The sequence below is a fragment of the Pseudopipra pipra genome, chromosome 3 (assembly GCF_036250125.1).
Source record: "Pseudopipra pipra isolate bDixPip1 chromosome 3, bDixPip1.hap1, whole genome shotgun sequence".
NCBI classification, from domain to species: domain Eukaryota; kingdom Metazoa; phylum Chordata; class Aves; order Passeriformes; family Pipridae; genus Pseudopipra; species Pseudopipra pipra.
This window is the reverse complement of record NC_087551.1, coordinates 86,320,011-86,344,453: the sequence shown is the minus strand read 5'-3', so window position 1 is coordinate 86,344,453 and position 24,443 is coordinate 86,320,011. Positions and strand designations below refer to the sequence as shown.

At 43.2% G+C, this 24,443-nt stretch overlaps 1 protein-coding gene and 1 long non-coding RNA gene across 50 annotated transcripts in view; one reads left to right on the top strand and one right to left on the bottom strand.

Annotated features, from left to right (window-relative positions):
* LOC135411946 (uncharacterized) overlaps nt 1–19,007 on the bottom strand; it is a 45,075-nt gene extending 26,068 nt beyond the window's left edge. Inside the window, exons 1-2 of the long non-coding RNA XR_010429396.1 lie at nt 18,714–19,007; nt 13,449–14,840 (exon numbers count right to left, since the gene is read on the bottom strand). This is a non-coding gene — a long non-coding RNA (uncharacterized LOC135411946). The remainder of the gene's footprint in view (nt 1–13,448; nt 14,841–18,713) is intronic.
* Nucleotides 17,119–24,443, top strand: part of RIMS1 (regulating synaptic membrane exocytosis 1) — a 318,203-nt gene continuing 310,878 nt past the window's right edge. For 14 of the 49 annotated variants that reach the window (XM_064650192.1, XM_064650153.1, XM_064650176.1 and 11 more), the window contains exon 1: nt 17,134–17,626. In XM_064650192.1, the coding sequence (XP_064506262.1) occupies nt 17,463–17,626 (164 nt within the window). In that variant the 5' untranslated portion in view covers nt 17,134–17,462. Of the gene's footprint in view, nt 17,627–24,443 lie in introns of all 49 variants that reach the window. The other 35 variants (XM_064650184.1, XM_064650165.1, XM_064650180.1 and 32 more) reach the window with 9 other exon arrangements.

The window sequence follows — 24,443 nt, the reverse complement described above, 5'->3', positions numbered from 1 at the left end:
ACATCTCTTTGTTCTGAGTGTATACTAGAGCAGGCTGTGCTTAGAAAACACATCATTTGGGTTTGTTTTATTCTGTTGTTGGAGTAAAAGTTGTTCTGTTGTGATAAAATATGTATTTCTTCATTTTGGAAAGCAATAAAATGGACTAGACTCTAGGCTACATCTCAGCTGATATTGGAATGGAGCAAGACAGGCTGGGGAATGCATAAGCCCTGAAATGTAAGGCTAATTATGAGGATGATTATTTTTAAAAAAACCAACAATAAAAACAAGTAGGAGGAACATAAAAACTGCCATACTGATTCAAAACAAACATCCCTCTGTCTCTAAAAGTGATAATAAGTTCATGTTTAGGGAAGAATAAGAACAATGTAAGTATATGTGGATTTCACCTCTAATACTCTTCCAGCTTCTTACAGTTTTAATCTTAGAAGATTTCCTGAGACTTTTATAGTTTGTTTATTTAACAACTCTTCATGAATCATTCTTCAAAGTACTTCTCTCCCTGAACTTATATAACCTTCTTCCATTACTATATATTCTGCAAGGATTTCCACAGGTCTGGGACCTGAAGTGTGAGGAACCATCATCACAGATTTTATTTGATGACTCCTAATATCCCTGGAAGGGACAGTAGGTAGTTGATCTCTATCCATTTCAGTCGTGCTACTTACAGTTTTGAAGATCTCTGTCACATTCCCACAAATCACCTTTTTTTTTTGCAGAATTCCAGCCCCTCTAATCATCCATTGTACAGAAGCCATTCTGTACTATTTGATCATCAAATATGTCCTTCTCTGAATTTCTTTTAAGCTTTAATGTGTCCTCTCTAAAATGAGGAGATCAAAACTGCAGGTTGTATTCAAAGTACAAGAAGAATGCATTAATCCAGACACATGTTTTCTGTCTTGTTCTTTACTCCTTTCCTAATAGTTCCCAGTGCTGCGGCCTCAGCCCAGCCCCAGAACGCGTACTTCGCGGAGCTGCAGCCCGGCCGGCCCTGGGTGTGTGCATGTGGCCCAGCCCCAGGTGCTCAGGCCCGGCCCTGGGCACGGAAAGGAGCGAGAGAGTGGGAGCTTTGCCGGTGCGGACTGTGCCATCGTGGGAGATGAGAAGGGGAGCCCAGAGCACACAGAAGAGAAGGACAACTCTAAACCAGGGCAGATGGAGCTTGTTCAGCCCTGTAAGGCAATCCAGCTAAGAGAAGGTCACTCTAATTAAACCTACGTCCTGAGGACCTCGCTGCCACTGTCCAAGCTCGCTCGGCCCTGGCAGATGAACCTTAGGATTAAAGGGTGGGTTCAGTTCAGCGCATGCTGTGTCTCACCTAAAAAATCCATTGCTCAGGCTCGAAGGCTTTATCCACATGCAAAAAGCCCTGTATTGACATGTTCTACAAATGAAGTCGCACAAAGATCAAAAGACAAAGGCATATACACCTGCCTCCAAAGGTGTACCCAAATTAACTCTAGCATGCTGGAACGTCAGAACCATGCTTGATTCTGAGGATAGCGGACATCCCGAGCACCAGTCTGCCCTGATTGCCCATGAACTGTCACGTCTCAACATCGACATTGCTGCTCTCAGCAAAGTTTGCCTTCACGAGGAAGGCAGCCTCAGAGAACATGGTGCCGGTTACACCCTCTTTTGGTCAGGTAAGCCCAGAACCGAAAAACATATCTCAGGAGTCGGCTTCATGATCAAAAACTCTATTGTTCCTAAACTCGAAAATCTGCTGACAGATCATTCTGACTGAATTATCTCCCTACGCCTCCCACTACACAACAAGCAACATGTTGTCCTCTTTAGTATATATGCCCCAACTCTCCAAGCTGACCCTGCCGAAAAAGATATATTTTACACTGATCTGTGCCGCCTTACCCAAAAGGTGCCTGCAGACGATAAGATCATTATCCTTCGTGATTTCAACTCCAGAGTAGGAAAGAATTTTGAAGCCTGGAAAGGAATATTAGGCAAGCATGGTGTTGGAAGCTGCAACGATAATGGTCGACTTCTGCTAGAATTCTGTGCGGAGCAACAGCTCACCATCACTAACACTATCTTTCAGCAGAAAAATAGTCTGGATACAACATGGATGCATCCCAGATCCAAACATTGGCACCTCATCAATTATGTCTTGGTGCGTCAGAGAGATGTCCACAATGTCCACCACACCCATGTGATGCCCAGCACAGAATGCCAAACAGACCATCGACTGGTGCTCTGTAAGCTTAACCGCAATCTTAAATTCAAACCTAAAAGGGGCAGTACCCCAAGGAGGAGACTCCAAGTTAACAATCTCCAATCAGCCACAATGAGAGACAAATTCCAGGCTAATTTTCAAACTAGGCTTGATAACCATTCCACAAATTCTACAGATACCTCTCCTGTAACATTCTGGCACCACATTAAAAACAGCATTCTGTAGTCCTCTGTAGAAACCTTGGGGTTCTCCCTGAAGAAGAACAAGGACTGGTTTGATGAAAACAATCAAGAGATCCAGGAATTGTTGAGGAAGAAGAGAACCGCCCACCAAGCACACCTTGCACTGCCATCCTGTCACATAAGAAAAACAGCCTTTCATCTAGCATGCAGCAAGCTCCAACAGAAACTCTGTGACATCCAGAACAAGTGGTGGATCAATCTAGCTGAAAAAACACAATTATGGGCAGACACAGGTGATCACAGAGGATTCTATGAAGCCCTGAAAACAGCACACGGGCCTACATACCAAGCTCAAAGTCCTCTACTCAGCACTGATGGTCAAACAGTTCTGACAGATAAAACCTCCATTCTGAATCGATGGTCTGAACATTTTCAGACCCTTTTCAATACCAACCGTGTAGTCCAAGACACAGCCATTCAGTCCATCACACAACAACCGGTGAAGTATGAATTGGATACTGCCCTCACTTTAGGAGAAACCCTCAAGGCCATACAGCAGGTGAAAATTGGCAAGGCAGCTGGGGTTGATGGAATTCCACCCGAAGTCTGGAAACATGGGGGCCTTGCACTCCATGCTAAATTTCACGAGTTTGTGGTGCGCTGTTGGGAACTAGGTGAACTACCATCAGACCTTCATGATGCAGTCATCATCACCCTTTATAAGAAGAAAGGAATTAAATCAGACTGCTCAAATTACCGTGGTATTACCCTGCTCTCCATTGCTGGCAAAATCCTGGTAAGAATACTGTTGAACAGACTAATACCCACCATAGCAGAAGGAATTCTACCTGAAAGCCAATGTGGTTTCAGAGCAAACAGGAGTACCACAGACATGGTATTTGTTCTCAGATAACTGCAAGAGAAGTGTCGGGAACAGAACAAAGGTCTCTATGTAACTTTTGTTGATCTCACCAAGGCTTTCGATACTGTGAGCAGAAAAGGTCTATGGCAGATTTTGGAATGCTTAGGTTGTCCCCCCAAGTTCCTTAAAATGATCAGCTCACTCCATGAGGATCAACACGGCCAAGTCAGATGTGGCAATGCACTTTCTGAGCCCTTTCTGATAACTAATGGTGTGAAACAAGGCTGCATTCTTGCACCAACTCTATTCACAATCTTTTTCAGCATGATGCTCCAAAGGGCCACGGCAGACCTGGATGATCAGGACGGTATCTACATCTGATATCGTACTGATGGAAGCCTATTCAATCTAAGGTGACTGAAGGCCTACACCAAGACCTTAAACCATTTTGTCTGGGAACTGCTCTATGCTGATGATGCTGCCCTTGTTGCCCACACAGAAGCAGCTCTGCAGCGTCTAACATCCTGCTTTGCAGATGCTGCTGAGCTCTTTGGGCTGGAAGTCAGCTTAAAGAAGACAGAAGTTCTCCATCAACCTGCACCTCAGGAAGTCTTCCATCATCCCCATATCACCATTGGCAAATCAGAGCTCAAATCAGTCCAGCAGTTTAATTACCTAGGTAGCCTCATCTCCTCGGATGGTAAGATTGACGGGGAGATAGACAACAGGTTAGCAAAGGCATAGAGAGCTTTTGGAAAGCGTCATAAAAGAGTTTGGTGAAGTAAACACTTGAAGAAAAGTACCGAGATCAGTGTTTACAGAGCCATAGTGCTGTCCACTCTCTTATACGGATCTGAATCATGGGTCATCTACCGCCACCACCTGTGTCTCCTAGAACGCTTCCATCAACACTGCTTCCGTACAATCCTAAACATCCACTGGTCAGATTATGTGACCAATACATCTATTCTAGAACAAGCAACAGTCACAAGTATTGAGGCCATGCTGCTGAGAACACAGCTGTGCTGGGCAGGGCACATCTCCAGGATGAAGGACCATCACCTCCCTAAGATCCTGCTTTATGGTGAACTTGCCACTGGCTGCTGCATGAGAGGAGCCCCAAACAGAAGATACAAGGACTCCCTGAAACAACATCTCAGCCTTGGCCATATTGATCAACATAACTGGTCTACTCTGGCCTCAAATCGGGAGGTCTGGAGACACACCATCTATAAAGCTGCTGATGCTTTTGAGAAAGCACGCAGGATCACTCTTGAGGAAAAAAGACAACGCAGAAAGAATCGTGCCCTGCAGAATTCACCACCTAAGGAGTCTTTCTGCTGTGCCTTTTGCAATCGGACATGCCTGTCTCATATTGGCCTTTTGAGCCACCAACATGCTTGTAGCAAACGTGGGTAGAGATCTTCCCAAATCTTTGTTCGCGAAGCCTGGCCATGAATAGTTCCCAGCATTTGATTTTTTATTTTTTTTTTGACTGCTGCTGAGCACTGAGAGAGTGTTTTCCTGAAACTATTTATCCCAACCCTGAAGTCTCTCTCGCTTCTGGGTGGTAATGGTCAGGTCACAGTCTACAATTTGATATATGAAGATAAGATTGTTTTTCACCACAGCATTTCACAAAATATTTTATTGCTCTGTCATGAAGGCTCAGCCCTTGTTCTTATTACATTCATAACTGTATCATCAGGAAACTTTGGAATCTCACTGCTCATCCTCTTTTCCAGGTCATTCATAGCTTTGCTAAAGTATTCAGGTCCCTGCACAGAATTCTGTCAAACTCCTCTTCCTCTACTGAGAATTTTGACTGTTAGTTCCTACTGTGTTTTACTTATAGCTGTGTTTGTTTGGCTTGAAGAGAAGGCTTAAGGAAAATCTAATTGCTTTGTTTGTCTTCTTAAAATGAGATTATAGAGAACACAGAGGTAAACTCTTCTCATAGGTTCACAATGAATGGAGAAGAGGTGATAGATACAAGTTGCTGCAAGGGACATTCTGGTTAGAAATAAGAAAGACTTTCTTGACAGTGCATCAAGACACCCAAAGAGCTTGTGGCCCTTTTATCCTTCAGGATACTCAAAGTTTAACTGCTCATGACCCCAAGCCACCTCATTTCAGGTGTAGGTGGGCATTACTTTGAGCAGGATGTTGGACTACATTATCTTCAAAAGTCCAGTAAAACCTAAATAATTACAGGATTCTATGCATTTAAGACAGAATTTTCCCTCTTCTCCAATGATTGTTCGGTGTCCTTTCTTGAAGGACATTATCAAGGTCTTTTGGAATTCCCAGTGAACTATATCAACAGGATCACACAAAGCTTCTTATTTATTGGTCGTATCAGAGAATTCCAAGTTTACAAGGCAGAGCTGTGTTTTCTCTTTTCAAGATCATAGTCATCATCAGATGTGAATACACATTGCCACAAGTCATTAATCTATTTTTTCTTTAAGTTTTTAGGTGTATACCACTTGGCCTTGGTATTTGCTACTTTTCACTGTATTTTTTTGAATCATAATCCCTTCCAAAATCGCTTCAATTTTCAGACAGATGGTTTGCTGAGTTCCCCTTATAAAATGAGGCCTGTGTTGTAATGTCTCATCTTTTCTATAATGAATTTGAGTGCTAATAATCTATTTCACTTCTTTGCCATGGTCTTGTCCTTCTGACTGCTGCTTTTCCATTCCAGTTAAGGAAGTGCTACAAAATGCTTGCCACACATTTTTCTCCCAATATTTTAAGAGGAGAATGTAGTACTAATTTTAGCTCCTTTAGGAAACTACTCCTCCAATTCTTTTTTGGTCTGCTTGATTATATCTTCACATTCCATCTACCCAAAGCTATGCTCCTTTTTTTTTTTTTTTCATACAACTTCAGATTTTTGAATGATCCTTTCTTAATTCTGAATTCCTGGCTTAACTATTACATCTTCCTTTTGCCAGTTTCCAAACTTCTCCTAATACACATACAGTAAGCAGAGTTATTGTGCTTCCACTCTGGTGTCCTTCAACTTCTAAACCACCTGTAAATTAATTCTCTATTGCCTAATTGATGGCACAACTGTGGTAAAGTTTTTGCCTTTTGCTCTTTTTGTATCACGGATGCTGGATCTGAGTTATGATTATTGTTAGAATTGTGCTTCCAGAGGAAAGTTTAGAACAAATCTTTGTCATTATCTTGTCAAGGGCTTAATTTCCTCTTGTGGGGTTGCTAGCCAGCTGATCCATGAAAGAGTCATTGACAATTTCATCTATGGTTTATGTCCCTGACTGAAGTTTCTCTCTTCTACACAGAGATAACTGAAGTGACTTTTTGTCCTTACCAACCCTCTGACTTCAGAATCACAGAATCATTCAGGTTGGAAAAGACCTCTAAGATCATCAGAGTTCAGCTGTTAATCAAATACTGCTGTGGACACCACTAAACCGTATCCCCAGGTGCCATAGCCACACATCTTTTGAACACTTCCAGGGATGGTAATTCCACCATGGATGGTATTTCCACAAAATAAGATGGAAAACAACTCATAGGTTGAGATAAGGCAATTTAGTAAAGCAAAAGCGAAAGGTTGCATGAACATAAGCAAAGACAAAAAAAAGGTTTATTCTGTACTTCCCATCAGCAAATGATGGTCGGACACTTCCCAGGAAGCAGAGCTTCAGCACACATAGCAGTTGCTTAGGAAGGCAAACATTGTAAATAATGAATGCTCCCCCTTCCTCTTCCCTTTCTTAGCTTTTATATCTGAGCTGAAGTCATATGGTATGTAATATAATTTTGGTTAATTTGGGTGAGCTGGCCTAGTTTTTTCCCTTCCCAGAATCTTGTTCAGTTCCAGCCCCTGTATGAAGTGGGGGGAAATGTTGAGAGACAGTGCTGATGCTGTGCCTGTGCTTCTCAGCAGTAGCCAAAACACTGGTGTGTTATCAACACTTCTCTAGCTACCAATGCAAAGCACAGAACTGTGAGGGCTGCTATGGGAAAATGAACTCCAGCTCAGCCAGACCCAATACACCTTGCTACCTGGGAGAAGAGATGAGCCCCACCTGGCTACCACCTCTTTTCTGGTAGTTGCAGAGAGCAATGAGGTCCCCCCATGAGCCTCCTTTTCTCCAGGCTAAACAACCCCAGCTCCCTCAGCCAACTCTTACAAGACTTGTGCTTCAGACCCTTCACCACCTTTGTTGCCCTTCTCTGGACATGTTCCAGAACCTCAAGGGTTTTTTTGTAGTGAAAGGGACCAGAACTCAGACAGTACTCAAGGTGTAGCCTAATAAGTGCCAAGTACAAAGCCACTTCCCTAGTCCTGCTGGCCACACTATTTCTGACACAAACCAGGATGTCATTGACCTTCTTGGCCACCTGGGCACACTGTTGGCTCTTGTTCAAAAGGCTGTGGACCAGACTTCTCACAGTTTAATTCAGCCTGTCTCAGCTCCTGGTTGGGAGGCTGATAGTGTTGACCCCATTCTATAGTCTTCCTCTTTGGGTCTGGCACTTCAATCCAGCCTCTGTGCCTCTTTTTAAGAGGGTTAGTTTAATTCCAAGCTCTAACTAAACATATAATTCTACTGTAGCAGTAGCACAGTATACTTTTTTCATCCCTTTATATTTTGTACATTAGTACTACAGCATCCCACTGGCTACCTTTGTTCCATCAGGACGAAACGAGGAATTGAAACAGTTGTAATTGGTAACTGTTCAATCACATTACCAGTTGTTTTGGTCCAATTCTTTTGCTTTCAGGACTGGAGCAGATCTTATGCTGTTGTGTTTTGACTCTGGAGCCTGCTACTCTCACTCTACTAATACCAACATCTGAGGTCCATCTTCTGTTTCTCTACTACTCTGCTGAGACCAAATATTTTCACCTTCATTGCAAATTCATTAATTCTAGTTCATTTTCCTCATCCTGATAATCTTCTGTTGTGGCACTTTGATTTTGTTTTTAGCCCAGAGGGCAACAGCATTAACTGTAACTGAAGAAATTCTTCTACTTGTAAAAATCTTCTCCTCTTTAATTATGCCTTGACCACAAAAAGTGTTTCAAAATATATAATTCCAACTCTATTTTTAACATAAGACTACATTTATATAAATATTCCTTTCCATGTTGAATCTGAGGTATTGACCAGAGATCATAGACCTCTCTTTATAAGTTCAGTATATAATTTCATACACCTGGAGAAGTGGAAAAAAACCTAGGTAGAGTTTTATCTTTGCTTTCAGCATTTCAGTTTTTAAAGGTGACTTGCAAAGTAATCTGTGAATATAATTATTTGGCAACAAAATAACTATTGGAGACCAATGGGAAGTAATTTTCAGATATAATCTCCAGGCATCAGGGAATTATTCACTTCAAACTTCATAAATTTTATATTTAGGAAACATGGAATTTTATATAAACTGTTGTATGGTATTGTTTGAATGTTGAAACAAGATTATTCAGGGCAAAGCTTTTGACTGGGACACACTGATTTAGATGCCACCACGGTTCTGAATTTCCTCCCTCTTCACAGTTTGCTACTTCCTTATGCATAAAAATATCTGTGATCTGTGTAGCTAAAGACTCAGAACAAATAGAGAGGATTATATATATATAAAAGAGATATTTAACACATAAGTAAGAATATTATATATTATGTTGCAGCTTTTTGGTAACAAAAATAATATTTTTTGAAAGAGGAAAGGAAACAGCTGGTTTCTAGATCAATATTGAAACAAATACTTTAGATTGCCTGTTTAAGCTTGCCTGGTTTACTCTGTATTATGAACTACAGGTCTTAGTTGTAACTCGGATGACAGTAACTAAAGAAAGGTTAAGAGAAGTAACTATGTAGATTATTCAGCCTGACTGTAAGAGCACCCTAGGATGCGGGATGCAAATGAATAGTTAGACCTCAGGAATTGCAAGTGACCCTTTGCAATTTTCTTCTCATTTCCAGTGACTCACTTGATGACTTAGATAGTGTCACTTAATCCATGCCTCAGCTTCCCCACTTATAAAGATGGTACAACTGGCTGAGAAGAGCATTATCTCTGTGGTGATTTTTTTTCTTTTTTCAGAAAAAAAGAAAAATTTCTGTACTGAATCAGAACAGCAAGAATCAAAATTATTTGAAAAACAAATATTCCTCAAAATGTTCTTTTGGGATTTTCACAACTTCGTTTTTAGTGCTTTTTCTGTAATACATCTGTGCCCCTTATACTGAAGTGTTTGACTTCTTAAATACAATATATATGTCACATCTTTTTCATCAGTGGCTGTTCTTTCAAGAATTTATTATAATATAAAGTTCAAACACAATGAATCAAAATTAAGAAATTCTACACCACAGAAACAAAACGTTTTTTCTTCAGTTGAACAATGCAGTAGATACTGACACATTCCTGACAAATACTTTCATTTTGATGAAACTACATTTTGTTTGAAGACATCAACTCAGTGTGCATATTGGTTTTACGACATCTGGTTGTTCTTGCTTCTCATCTGACATCTCCTTTCACAGGCAATAATTATCTTTCTGTCTGTCTTTCCTTCTCTTTTCCACAAATGCTTTACTTCTCTTACAAATATCCTTCCTATTTGTCATATTTCAAGCACTCTTTTTCTCATGTTATCTAGCTGATAAAATAATAAAGTTCAAAGCAACTTTTCCCAGGCTGTGTTTCGCTTGAATTTTGCTGTTTCTTTTTGAATGTAAAAGGGCTCCTGTGCCTTAAAGTTTGTTCATCTTCTTTAATTATATCCACTAGATAATTAAAGATACTTTCTCCTATAAACTTTGCCCCACTACTTCTTAAGGCAAACTGTTCCATCAAGACTCTTGTGCCTGTTTTAGTAATAACACTGACTTTTAAAGTAACTTGCAATTTATGAATAGAAATGGATGAGATTATGATAAGGCTGCAGTAGATTGTAAAGCAAAACTTGCCATAGTACATCCTTCACTGTATAAACAGCTCTGCAAAATGATACCTTTCTCCCCTCACTGCAATCCTCTTACCTCCTGTCTAGGAAATCAGATGTTTACTGCCAATTAGGCTTGATAAAACTCCAGGAGATTCTTATATTCTCTTGACAATAGTATTTCTGGGCTGCTGGCAGGTTTTGGAGGGCTTCTGACTACATATACAGCAAGAACCCTTAGTGTACTTTAGCACTTTGTTTATTTGATGATTAGGTCATTTAGATCTTACTCTTACTGCACTATCTACTACTGTCATAGCATAAAACATTCAAGATTTTATTAAAGATTTTCTTTTGGAGCAAAAATAATGTGAAGATACTTCAAATGGCAGCAAATAGACTTTAAAAAAACCCAACAACTTTATTTATTATAATGAAAAGTATATATTGATTATATTTATAGGCAACTTCACTAATTATATAGTAATATATAATAATATATAATAATATATAATAATGTACAATGTTCGCCAAAACCACTAGAGCAACAATAAAACTCTTATTCCAAAAATATATGGTTCACAATTATAGAAAACATTGTGTTACTTCAATGCTCAAGCGGAGTAATTTTCCAACTTTTCCAACTTCCAGATTGCTGACTAAAAGTATTGTGCTTCCGTTTCTTCTGTCTGAGGCATAACACTTCTCAGCCTTTCTGACAGATGTAAAAAACACATTGCAAACTTAGGGTCTTTCTGTGCAATGGCCTAATCAGAGTTCCCCCGAACTAAATGGGGTTGAATTTGTCTGCACTATCAGCTTACACAAGAGGTCCAGAAGAGAACCAAAAAGTAGATGATGATTTTCAGGATGGAGGGTGGTATCAGTTACCTCACTTTCACCCTTTCTTCTAGTTAAAGGGGAAAAAATGGAAACTGACCTTAGTATTTTGAAAATGATGTTGAACTTAAAACCTTGTTAGTATTTCTGATTTAAAAAATAATTATTTAACAAACATATTTGGAAAGAGACTGGCTGAAATAAGAATCAGCTCATAACAGATTCAGATCAGATAGGAGTTTGCAAATGCACTGTTGCACCTAAAAGGGTATGATTTGAAGCTGCATGTACAGAAGCATCATGTTGAGGAGGAGGAAGGTGACAGTTCCTGTTTGTGCAGTTTTGGCAAGCTGCACCTGAAGGATGGGATGATTTTCTGGAAACTGTCATGCCAGAAATTCACAGCTAAACAGGAGGAAACTGAGAAGAGCAAAAGGGAATAATTAGAGACCTATGGGGGTGGGACAGGGTTTCTAGTCTATTTTTTTTAAGGAAACCAAACTATGTAATTGCACTGCTTTTCTGTCAGTGCTCCAGCAATAACATATGAATCTCTTGACCAATTTGAAATAAGCCTGACAAAAATGGAGAGGTTTAAAAACATTGAACTCCTGTGGGTTTTATAAAAATCAGCATCCAGATAGAGGAGACTCAAATTTGTGTGCCTAGTAAAACAGGTGGAACTGTGAACTCAGCTGCATTATTTGACACAAGAAAATCCAAAGCTGTCATCCAAAAGCAAGCTCCATAAGGTTTGCTGTCAATGGAACTCCTCAGGTTTTTTTTAGAGATAGGAGTTTGTTTGTTTGTTTATTTTGGTGGTTTTTTTTAAAAAATAAAATATATTTAAGAGAAGACCAAGACTTCTGCCTTAGAGAATTTTTAAGATGTTAGTTGCTGCAGGGTGTAGGCATTCATTATAAAATTATGCATAATCACAGATCTTGTCTAGAACAGGCCCTGATATCCCTACCTGAAATGAAATCCCTTTGGGACAGTGCTTTCTGTCTGCCTTGAAAAGGACTGTTTTCATTTCTTCTCAAGCTAGAGCTGCTCAGACTTTCTTCTCTCTCTGAAAATACTGTGGTACCACCAAACTTAAAGAAATGAGAAATCATGAGTCGGATTCCAAAACAAAAATGGCTCTCAAAAATCTTTATATGTTGACATTTTATTTTGAATTTGGTCTGTCCTTGAAATGTTTAAAATCCTTCGACTTCTTGAGTGAAGGAGAAGTCACAGTGTGCCACTTCTATTAACTTATTGTGAAAAATTACTTTGAGCCCTTGATGCTACAGGATATTTCATCCTTCATGGCTGCCCCTCAAATGGCAAACCCACTCACTGAAAACTCCTCCCAGTCTTCTATCATTCCTCTAGGCAAGGAACCTACAGGAAAAATCCTCTAAATTGTTTGTTTCTTCTTTCAGTTTGCCTCAAGCAAGAAAACAAACAATCATGACTGTTCACAGCTAGTGAAAAGTGAGTATTGGTGGAATTGAGAAAATCAGAATGTGGCATTTGGTCAATCCAAAAGGAAGATATGGGGAAGATGGAAGGTTCCTAAGATTGAGGGAAGGTCTACAATAATAAAGAAATATGCATGTGTCATTTATAGGACATACGTGAATACTTGTTGTTATGAACTGAGAAGAAAAAGCCATGGGTTCCATTATAATACCTGGTTTCTCAAGTTTAAGAAAGTAATTTACCTGATATGTTGCAATAGCTATATTGATATTCCATTTCTAGATTTCACAGCAGTCTCCTGTAGATAGGACTTCAGAGAAATGGATTTAATAGGATGCCTGTCAGTGATGAGATTTTGGATGTCTGTCACGTTAAAAGGGGCAGAAAAGAAGATTTTTCTGTCCAACCTGTATTATTTTATTTTTTGTCTATCAGTGTCCCTGCTCCAGGAGATCAAAGTCTTTTAATGTCCAAAAAGTTCTGTTAGCATCTCACCTAATGAGACCCTTCACTTAAAAGATTTGCTGAGATGGACAGGACATTTGATACCTTTTATATATAGGAACTGCACTTAATAGCAGTAGAAAAACTCCTCAGCAGGTTTCTTCTATGAGTTATTTCGCCATCAATGAAACTTTCAGCACCTAAAAATGGACTCACTCTAACAGTTCCTTAATGCAAATTTGTGAAAATTTATGGGGTTCACTGTGTCTGGAATAGGGTCTAACTGTAAAAAATCACACAAACTATGTTGTAATAATAATAATAGTGCAAAGCATAGACACACGCTAAAGCAAAAGCAACTTAAAAATAAGTAAAACAACTTACAAAGAATAAGTAAAGCAAAAAGCTTAAGTATACACTATAAAGCAAAAGCAACTTACAACAAAGTAATAAGTAAAAATGTTAAAGTACTATGGAGCAAAAGTAAAATTAGTATATATGTATAAAGCAATTGCTCACCCTGCGGCATCCCAAGAAGCTGGAGGGAGAAAAGGCAGCCCGTTGGTTACCTCTGCAGAGTTGATGGAACTTCTTCCCGATATTTCCTTGGGTCCCATCTCTTTTTGTACCTTTTTCTTCAAGCAGTTTGAGTGGCTGTAGTCAATAAGCTAATTTTGGGGTGATTGACAGATGAAATAGGCCCAAGGGTCCACTTCCCGAGTAGGAAAGGCCGTGTTATCTCCATATCACTCCTTTCTTCATCTTAATCCTTTTATAAGTTTCTGGGAATGTCTCCCAATGTGCTGGGGTTTTTCAGGAAGCCATCAGGAGAGTTTTTTTCTTCTTTTGTGTGGCCTTATGTATCACCTTGCAGTGTTACTAAGCAGGGGTAATTCTTACTAACCACACAATGAAATTCTCTTCAAGGCTCTCATGTATCATTCTAACTTTGGGATATAATGTATTGAACTAGACTGGGCTTTCCACAGGTTGGTTGGCCAACAGTGTCAGGTATTCCATCTTTACAAAGCAAATGTGTGCAAATCAGAAAACGACCAATAAAGGTTGGAAATGATGACAATAAGAGCTAAGTCTTCTCACGTAGCCCTATCAAAAATGAAATTACTTTTATGGTTTCTTCTTTATTTCTCTCTAGTAAATTCTACTGTTTTTGTACAAAAATAATGTAAAATCATTTGCTGTGTCTAAGACTTCGTAGGCATTAGGAAAAGCATTGCAAAAAGCCTGAGAGAGGTGAACCTTCCCATCTATTAAGCACTGGCAAAGCCACATCTGGAGTGCCAATTCTAGTTTGTGGCTTCCCAGCACAAGAAAATCATGGGCATAGACAGCAGGTCAAGTAAAGGGCAATGAAAATTGTTTAGGGATTGGAGCATGTCATATGAGGAAAGGCTGAGAGATGGAACTAGTTAGCCTAGAGAAGAGAAGCCTCAGACAGATCTTATAGGTGTGAATAAATATCTGATGGGAGGGTGTAAGCAAGACTGAGTCAGGCTCTTTTCAGTGGTGCCTAGTGATAGAGCAATAGGCAGAACCTGAAATATGGGGGGGTCTTTTCTGAACATGAGAAAACCCTTCTCTACTGTGCAGGTGACTGAGCACTGGCATAGGTTTCCAGGCTGTGGAGTCCCCATCCTTTGGAGAGACTCAAAGCCATCTGGATGCAGTCCTGAGCAGCCTGCTCTAGCTGACCCTGCTTGACCAGGGAGGCTGGACCAGATGTCCTCCAGGGGTGCCTTCCAACCTGAATGATTCTGTGATTATGTGTTTTTTAGCAACACAGTTTGAGTCACAGTATTGGCTTAGCACAAGTCCACACTCCAACTTCCATCATTTTTCTTCATCCTTATTCTGCCAGAGCTTTCAGCATTCCCTCTAAGTTATAAGAAACTGTATATAAAAGTTATAAGAAGCTATATGTAAAATCTTATGGTCTTTGTATTCATTTTGTATTTTACATAGAGCAGTAAGAATTCACATGCTTGACCCAGTATAAAGCAAGTAACACAAATACAGAACAGATATAAATGACTGTCAGTAAATAATAAGCAGAAAGGTGAGTAGGTAACTTAACCTCATGTCATATTTTCTTCATCAAATTATCTTAGAGACACTTGGACCTTATGGTCTTAGACCTTTTATATTTTGTTTAGTTTGGGCTTAAATCTGCAACTCTTGAATACTAAGGCCACTGCTCTAATGAATTAATACTTGCAGTTACTTGAGCTACATCTTTTACTTGGCATATGCAGGCCCACTCAAATTATCTGAAGGATTGATTGTGGACTACCTATAAATAGCTGTAACAACATAATCATGGTGTCTAGTATTAACATTCCAGTCATGTAATGTTTTAGTTGTTTCTGATACTAAACATATGGTGGTACCTCACCTTCTTCTCATCATCTTATTTTTTTCAGTCCTGCTTCCTTCAGTTTTGAAGCAGCTGCCTGTTTTACCTTCTTGGTAAAGAATGGATAAATTCTTTAGTACCAGACTGCTACACGAAGGCTATCTTCCCTTTTGGTCACAGATGGCGGGAAGTGATTTTATTGATTTGTTAATACTTAGCTAGAAGGATTACATCTAGCGGTAATAATGTGGCCAGGCCCTGGGACAAATCACCTCACAAGTTAGCGGAGTGTTTGTGTCTTTAACTGAGTGTGACATTATTATATTTACCAGCCTTTCACAGTACTTTGCTTATTAACACCACTTTAATCTCTTCTGAGCCATCTGTTGGTCATTCACGTTTCTGTTTCTGTCATGTGCTGGAAGAGTTAGGAGACTTCAGCTGCTGAGCTGAACTTGAACCATGCAGAAGTTCTGGTGGTAACAGTAGTGCTTATTATGTTTTTGTTTTTTTTTCTTTTTAATTTGTATTGTCAAGTTGTGCCCTGCAGAAAATCTCTTGGGGCAACACAAGCAGATGGCCACAGTAATTCCTCTCAAATTCAAAGGGTCATGAAGGTTCACGGCTCTCAGAATTTGTGAGAGGTATTAGTGTGGCTGGCTGAAAGCTGGTCCCTCTCCCTGTTTCAAACGTGGCAAATTTGGCAGCAAGAAGCATCGAACACTGCCAGCATAGACTTTTTCCCCTTTGAGTTGTGCCCATCAGATGATCTCTTTAGAAACCAGAGGTCTTTCCATGCTACGACCTCAGCAGAAGTGTGACAGAGGTCGTGTCAGTGTGTGCTAGTGGTAGTTCACCTTTTTTTTGAAAGCGTAGTTTTCTCTGTATTTTAGCTTTGCATTTCTAAGTAGCCTGAATGATTTCGTTCACTGATAGGCACATGTGTGAGCAGGGGACACTTCAGAGCTGTAGGCATGAGCTCCTGGCCAGTGGATTACATGCAGATCATCTCCTGTAGAGAAGGACAGTCACATGCATTACTGGCTCCCCAAACTGAAGTTGCTCAGAGCTGGTAGATCAGAAATTGATGTGAAAGCGATCTGTGTCTGGACATGACATTTTGTTTCATTGTGTGCTATCCCCTCGGTTGAGCAGTTGGCAATGTGACATGTTTCGCGGCTAGTTTTGGTGGGTCACAATAGTTAAAGAAAGGGTCTGATAGATAAGAGCACTCGCCACCCCCGTGGGAGATGTGTGGGGACCACGGCATTGGGTACCACTAATGCGGTGTAAGAAGCATATGAAGGAAAGTGCTGAAGAGTGGGACCCTCAGGAAGGGGTGGTTGAGCGGTGAGAGAGCTGGCTTATGGCAAGGGGGCTGCAGCTGGGGCGAGCACGGCTCACGCCCGAGGGAGCAGCCCAAGGCTTCGCGGCGCCTCTGGCAGCCCCGCAGCAAGCCCGCACCCTCCCACGGGTGGCCCTGCCTCGGGCGAGCCGGCAGCCCTGGCGGGAACCCAGGCGAGCACCTGCGGTGAGGAAGCCTCGAGAACGTGAGGAGGATGGCGGTGCCGGGGCCCACGCCGCGCCCGTGCGGCCGCGGGACGAGCCCGGGGGGGGGCGGCGGGGACAGGCGCGGGCGGCCCGGGTGCCCGGCGCGGGCAGGGGCAGCGGCGCCGCGCCTCGGACTCCGCCTCACCGGCACCGAGCTCCCCCTCCCTGCCTCGCTCCCTCCCTCCTCCAGCGCCAGGCTCGCAGCGGCGGAGCATCTCGGCGGCGGCGGCAGCACCCGCCCTTCCCGGCCGGCCGGCGGCGCGCACCGCCCCCCCGCTCCCGCACGCACCCGCCGGCGGCGATCCGAAGCCCTCCGCGCCACCGCACCCCCGCCCCGCACGCCCACCGCCGGGAGGATGGGCTGCGGGCGGCGGCGCGGCAGCCCCTGAGCTCCCCAAAGCCACGGAAACAAAGGGAGCGAGCAGCGGCAGCACCGGGCCGGGGTGGATGCAAGCAACCATGAAAGGCTGGGTCTCCGCCTCCTCCGCTGCTGCCAGAGAGCTGCCGGCTGCCGCTGCTCGGAGGACTACCCTGTGAAGGGGGCGGAGGAGAGGCTGGCTGGGTTCGCCGTGCAAAGGTAGAAGGTGTAAGGCAGAGGCGGAAAGAAAATGTCTTCTTCGGTGGGGCCCCGCGGCCCTCGCCCGCCCACGGTGCCCCCGCCGATGCAGGAGCTGCCCGACCTGAGCCACCTGACAGAGGAGGAGAGGAACATCATCATGGCAGTGATGGACCGGCAGAAAGAGGAGGAAGAAAAAGAAGAGGCCATGCTCAAGTAAGCAGACGCCAGTCATTCATTCATTCAGCCACTCATTCATGCGCCGATCGCCGGCGGGCGGAGCGGGCGCTGCCACAGCGGGAGCCGGCCGGTGCCCGGAGCCGGCCGGCTTCGCCCTGCTCGGCGGGGCTGGCGCCGCGGAGCCCCGGTCCCGCTCCGCTCCCGGCCCGTAACTTCCTCCTCCCCCACCCCGGGCAGCTCCTCCCGAGGTAGCACCGCCGGAGGAGCCAGGCACGGCGGGACAGAGCGGGACAGCGGCCCTCCCCGCCCCGAGGGAGCCGACGGCGCAGGGCGGGCGGAAACCCCGACATGGGGATGAGGGGCGAGGTGGGATTCCTTTGGGGTCCCCAAAACCCCGCCTCTGCCAGGAGGGGCCGCTGGGTGGGGTTTCCCTCCGTGCGGGAGCCTCCGCGGCTGCCGTGCTGCCCCCGCCTGGCTCGGCCCCCTCTGCCGCTCGCCGCGGGGCTGGGGCGGCTGTCCCCGGCCGCCGCCCGGCACACCCCCCGCGCCCCCCGTGCCGTGCCGTGTCGTCGGCCCCGGCCCGCCTGCTGCCTGCTCCAGCGAGGGCAGCGGCGGGAAGCAGCGCGCCGTGGGGCGGCAGGGCGTTCGTAATTAGGAAATAGATGGAATTAGTCGCACTGCTCATTCCAGCGGGGAGGCAGGCGGGCGGGCGTGCGTGGTGGCGGGACGGCGGGGGAGTGGGTTTATCTCGCTGACGGCGACACGAAAAGGGGTGCGGGGAGCGCGGGGTGTGGGTAGGTGCCATGTTTGGAAAACAGATCCCCAGAACCTCTTTTGAACCTTTTCTCTCTCACCCCCTCGTCCCTGCCAAACAGTGCGTGTGACCACATTTTCTATCCTCCTCCATCAATCGGAGGCTTCAAACGTAACGTTACTGAATCGCCTGCTTCGAACGATGACAATAGACAGATTGGAGCTGTGGCCTGTGGAGGAGAATCAGGGTTTCTCCTCTTCTGACTGCCCATCAGGCCTGTTCGCTCTGGGGGGGGGGAAGTGGGAGAGGTGACTGGAACAGTGTGAACCTCTGATGCCACCCAGACCCTCCTTGCCACAGGATCCTTACCTCACTGTCGCCGGATTGTGTACACCTGTGCTCGGAGGGGATGCGCTGAAGGTGTGACGTGATCTGGGTGTTTCTTTTGGCTGCATCGGAAATACCCACTCGAGCGATGCAGGTGCCAGCTCTTCTCCACAGCTGTCTCTGCCCGATGGAGAGACTAAATGCCTGCAGGCTCCCAACTTTGGCCCCTTGTACTGTGTGTGGTGAAGCTGGGAGAGCCTTTTAGTATATTGTCCCTTCCTATGCGTGCTTGACTCTGAATTTTTTAAGGGGCTACTAGACTTGATTGCAATGGTGAGTACTGAGGCCCAGCTGCTAGTGTTATGTTATTGGCGAGGAGCTGTCCGGGAGCGTGGTGCTTGGATCTCAGAAGAGTTCAGTTCTGTTGCAGTTCATTGTGCTTGGGGTGTGCCTAGCTTTGGAGATGGGGTGATTGGAATGCAAAATGTTTTGTGAAAAGGCATTTTTTTAGTCAGTGTGGGGAAATGTAAGTGCAGGATTCCTCCTCAGTTTCTATTTACCAGAAGAAAATTAAATAAAGCTCCGAGGCTCTAAACTACATGTATCCTTGTGTTCCTTGTCCTCCAGCACAGCTACTTCTCTATAAATGTTTAGTTTTTATTCCATGAAGAAGATTACTGGTTCTGTGACGATGTTGTACAGGAATACTATAAATCTTACAGTCACTGCGAGAATTAACTTCTCTTAGTAGAGATGGTATTTTCTCAGCCCTACTCGTGTTAATATTGGGTGGAGGGTAAATTTTCCTCCTTTTTTGCCTCCCTTCTGTTTTTCTTCTGCTCTTCTTTTGCACTGGTACTTTAGAATTCTGGACTGATAGTTCCTATTCTGCAAGATTATGGCAATCTTCAGCAGTTTTACTAAATCAATTTAGGGCACTTTAAATATAAGTTTTATAAGAGATTAAAAATTATGCTTTGTGAATTCAACTTGAAATTACTTTATATTATGTTCAAATATTTGTGATACCCAAACTTAAAAGTTTATTTCCCTACAAAAGTTCTTTCAAATCATGAGAGTAACAGTCTAGGGTTTCCATTGGCCTTAGAAATTGTGATTTTAAATAGATTTATAGATTTCTGTCTTTATTTAAAGAGCCAGAAATTAAGAGAAAATACATTGGAAAACTTACAAATGTATGTACTCACTTTAGCTATTTCATTAGGCTTAAAAAATCAGGTCACAGCAAATAGTTTTCTTATGGGTTATGATTCAACCCTTACAGAAAGCCACTAGATTTTCTGAGATAATTTGGCTTTTCTGTATGCTGAGCACTTACTTCCTTTTTGGGATAAGAGTTTGACATACCTTTCCAGAGAGTAACTTTCTCAAGACTGGAATATTGACGAGAATTTACTGCCATAATTTTTTAAAGGTTTGTTGCAAATACACAATGGTGCTATCAGATGACACAGCTATATTATAAAAGTCAGATATCATTACCATCCCTGTTATCTTCATTAAAAGATTTTCTGATTATCCAAATGTCTCAACAAAAGTGCCACCAGTTTTCATTTAAAACCACCTGATGGAGAAATGTTTCTGTCTGTAACACCCACATGCAAATCTGTAATTTTCCCTGAAAGTGAAGCTGAGAATCGGTGCTGCAAACTAGGCTACCTTCAATCCTGGGCTGATCAGAGGCCGGATATGTGCTGTCTCATGAATCATAAGGGCTAAAAAGGGTGCAGCATTTCTCTCCTGTTCTGGATGTCCTGATACCAATGAAAGTTCTAAAACTGTACTTGTAATTTTCCTTTCTAGCACTCCTCATAGGAGAAAACTGGAGGAAGAATTATTGGTTAAACAACTGTATTCTTCACATGGTCATCATAAAACTGTGGATCCAGGGGAATTTGAAGTGTTTCTGTGAGCAGACTGTATGAATTTCAGAAGTGTAGGCAACTAGGGTCGTTGGTAAAGAGGCTGTATCCCTCTTCTCTGAGTCTGTACCTCTCTGTCTTCCTGATCCCTGTTTCTGAGCTAAAAGCCTTCTTGTAAACGCTCTCTGCCAGTTCATGCTGACATCAGCACGTACTGCAGTGTGCTAGCCTGCGAACAGGGCGCTGTTACAGGGAGCAGGACTATGGACAGCGAGCTGCTTTCACTGCTTGCGCTGGAGAATGACAGAAGTGCAGTGCTTCGGTTTGAGGCCACCTGCTCATCACTTTCCAGGAACTCCCCTATCTGTCAGTTTGTTGGCCTGCTGAGTTTCCTTCAGCAGTCTGGGGTTAACAGAGCTTGTCACCTCCTTGGGATAAAGGCACTCAACTTGTATTGGCTGGTATGACTTCCTTTTTCTAGGTATACCTGGTCAGTGGCAGAGACCTCATCCTCCCTGCACCCTTCCGATATCAGATTTCCCACTGTTGTGGGTGGTGTTTGCGGAAGGGGAATGCTTTTCTATCCTCTGACCTGTTGAATACCTTGGAACAATGAGTTGAGGAGTTTGGGCTTTTGTGAAGGTTCCTTCTTTTGCTTCTTTTGCGAACAGGTGTACCCTGGCTTGAGGATCACTTATAATGTTAGCTGATTGCCTTGAAATTGCCTTCACATCCCAAGACATGTTCTGCGTTCCTTCTGTAATAGAGGCAGTGCCACTAGGTACTCCTGAGACCATATCTATGCTTTCATGCAGTGAAGTGCAGTCCCAGTATGGCACTGAAGACTCAAATCCACATAAGCACTTCGGTGCTTGCCTGGCACTAAGTACAAACTGAGGCCCCTTGAAAGTAGTCCATAAAGTCTTTCCATAATGGTGCACTTGTTCCTCTGTGTCCAGGGCATATAGCACCAGAGCATGTGAGCGCCTCGGCTGCTGAATTGCTTGCAGTCTGTCTTATAGCTAAACTTGTCTGAGAGTCGCAACTACGTAGTCATCTGCCTAAGTTCTCTGAAAGACCTGACATGACCTCTGCGTTGCGTATCGATGCTCAAAGTGCTGCTGTCACAGCAATGGCCGCTTTCCTAACGTGAAGGGGGCAGGCAGTGTTACTGCTTCCAACTACCTTAGGCTATTAATCTGGTGGTTAGGAAGTGATTATCTACGCCCGGTACACTTACCAACTTGAAGAAATTGTGTCCTAGACAAGTGCCGTTGCATGATAATTTTGTGGAAACAGTTTGGATTCCCAAAGCATATGGGCCCAGGAGCATAACTCAATGTCAAACCCAATAGGAAGAGCTCTCCTTGAAGAGGAGCTGCCTTGCTCTCCTGCTGAGTGCTTCTGATTACACAGGGCTATTAATGGAGCCTTTTTTTAAAAGAGTTAGAGAAATTTAAAAGGTCTGGGAGTAGGAAGCAAGTCCTCCATCTTCTCCAGTCTTGGGGCTTCAGAGCTTTGTGGTTTGTTCCTCTGTGGTTGGGAGAGCATTGCCTTCCTCCATGCCACGCCTTTGACAGCAACATGGAGAGCAGGCTGTTGAGTAGGTGGGGCTTTACCATAGTAGACTCAACTCTCATCCACGCTTGTTTTCCTGTTTCACACTGACTGCAAGATTTTGTGCGTATCTCTGAAGACTATAGTCTCTATCAACTCTTTTAATTGGAACTTGGCCTTCGACACCCAAGCTTCTGCTGTTCCTATACGAGTAAATGTTTGCATAGGACAGTAGTAAAATGTGCCATGGCCTCCTCTGCAGACTAATTCACATCGGAGGCATTTTTTGCTGTTTTACTTGGTAGATACTCCTGTAGCTGGAAGGGAAGAAGTTCATGTTGAGTGGCTGATGTCTAGCCTGAAGTCCAGATGTTGCCCAACAGGTGACTGATGTGACTAAAAAATTTTGAAGAAGCATGAGAGGGTAAGTTTTCAATGAGACTGAAGAGAGAAACAAACCATCATTCACAAAAATGGGGGGAAAGTTAAAAGAAAAATAGTTTAAAAGTTTAAAGTGTACATTCAAACACTAGATAGCCTGAGACAACTATATTGTTTATGGGCATAAAGTGCCTTGAAGTGAAACAACCACAGTTAATATACAGCAAATTTCAATCATAGACAAATCACAGAATTGTATATGTGTATATACTTAAGATGAAGTTTGTTTATATGTGGTTGTGTGCCTTATCTCCTTGAGTTAGTCAAGTACTAAGTGTAAACTATGGCAGCTGTGAACACAGCTAGTTGAGTTCCATTCAAATTTTGGTCAGAAATTAGAAGGTGATTCCTAATTACCATGGCTTTCATTTACTGGAGCAAATTTAAGTGGGGCCAAAAGCTCTTACTGCACTTCTGATGGGATTTTAAAAGGCTATGAGATTGTTGGCCAAGGTAGTGGCAATAGTAGGAAAGTTAACTCAGACGTGGGAGGTTCTTCGCAGTTTTATAACTCTATTTGAGTAGCTTCAGTAGACAGGGTAGCAGGTACTTGAAACCTTCCCAGCTCTAGAGTTATCTCAAGATTTTTCATGGCAGTTAGTAATTAGGGAGAAGTTGATCCTAACACCCTATTTTGACTCTCTAGTATGGTACACAAACTTGATTTTAGTGGAACTCAGGTCTTTTAAATTAACAGGGATATTGCAGCTGCTCACATTTCAGGGCTGCCAAATCCTGAAGTCACTTGCAATTGGTGAGAATATCTATTGCAAGATAACCCCTATATAATTTCCTGTGGGCAGCTGGAAGCTTCCAGCCTGCACTACTTATTGCCTAATTGGAGTTTAACCAATTGACCAGGAGGCTAGTGCTCTTAACCAGTTTCCTGGAGACAATTTCTTTCCCTCTTCATTTCTACCACTTGGACTACACCTAACATTGTCAGAAAACGTTGAATACTGCTCAAATCACAGTGGCAGCTGCTGGCACCCTCATTTTGTATAGTACTTATGTGCAACATAGGGAAGTAGGGTTCCCAGACCTTCTTAGCCTGTATGCTGTAAATCCTCTGATGGTAATTGCCCTTCCATAAACAGTAGGGAAGGAAGAGGTAGGATCATTCTGTCTCCTTTCTGGTGAAACTGGGCCACTTTGCAGAAATAAAAGCAAGAGTCAAGAGGCCATCATGAAGAAGTCTATCTTCATCTTATCTTCAAGATAAAGGATCTAAAGCTTGTCTTAAATCCCACTGAGAAACAGCGGGGGAATTGAGTTCTGGGAACTGGTTGTGCAGTTGGCACAAAGGAATTAAAGGATAAAATAGATAAACAATAGCAAGATTCTCTCCTCTGATTCAGACTACCTCTTATTCTTTCCATGGTCACATGAATCTCACTTTCTGTGCAGTGGAGCAGGAGGAATGGAGGCTACTGCTTGAGAGCCTTTGTTTCTTCCCTTGTACTTAAAGGAGTTCGGAACCACCACGTTTCAGACCCTGTGCTGGTGCAGGGAGCAGAGTGCAGGTTGGTTACTATGTGCCTGAGTGTTTTAAACCCCTAGAATCACCTAGACAGATTGTTCAAATATTGCCTTGCACCCCCCCCTGGCAGTGCCAATGCCGATACTGATACTTGAATGTAAAAATCCATGGTGAAACAATGTTACTCCTGGAGGTCTGTAGGAGCGTGGAGATTGTCTAGTCCAGCCCCCTACTGAGAGCAGGGCCACTTGTAGCAGGTAGCCCAGGACCATGTGCAGGTGGCTTTTGACTATCTCCAAGGATAGAGACTCCACAGCCTCCCTGGACAGCTCTTTCAGTGTTCACCTACCCTCACAGTAAAAAGTGTTTCCTATTGTTCAGATGGAACCTCCTGTGTTTCAGTTTGTGTGC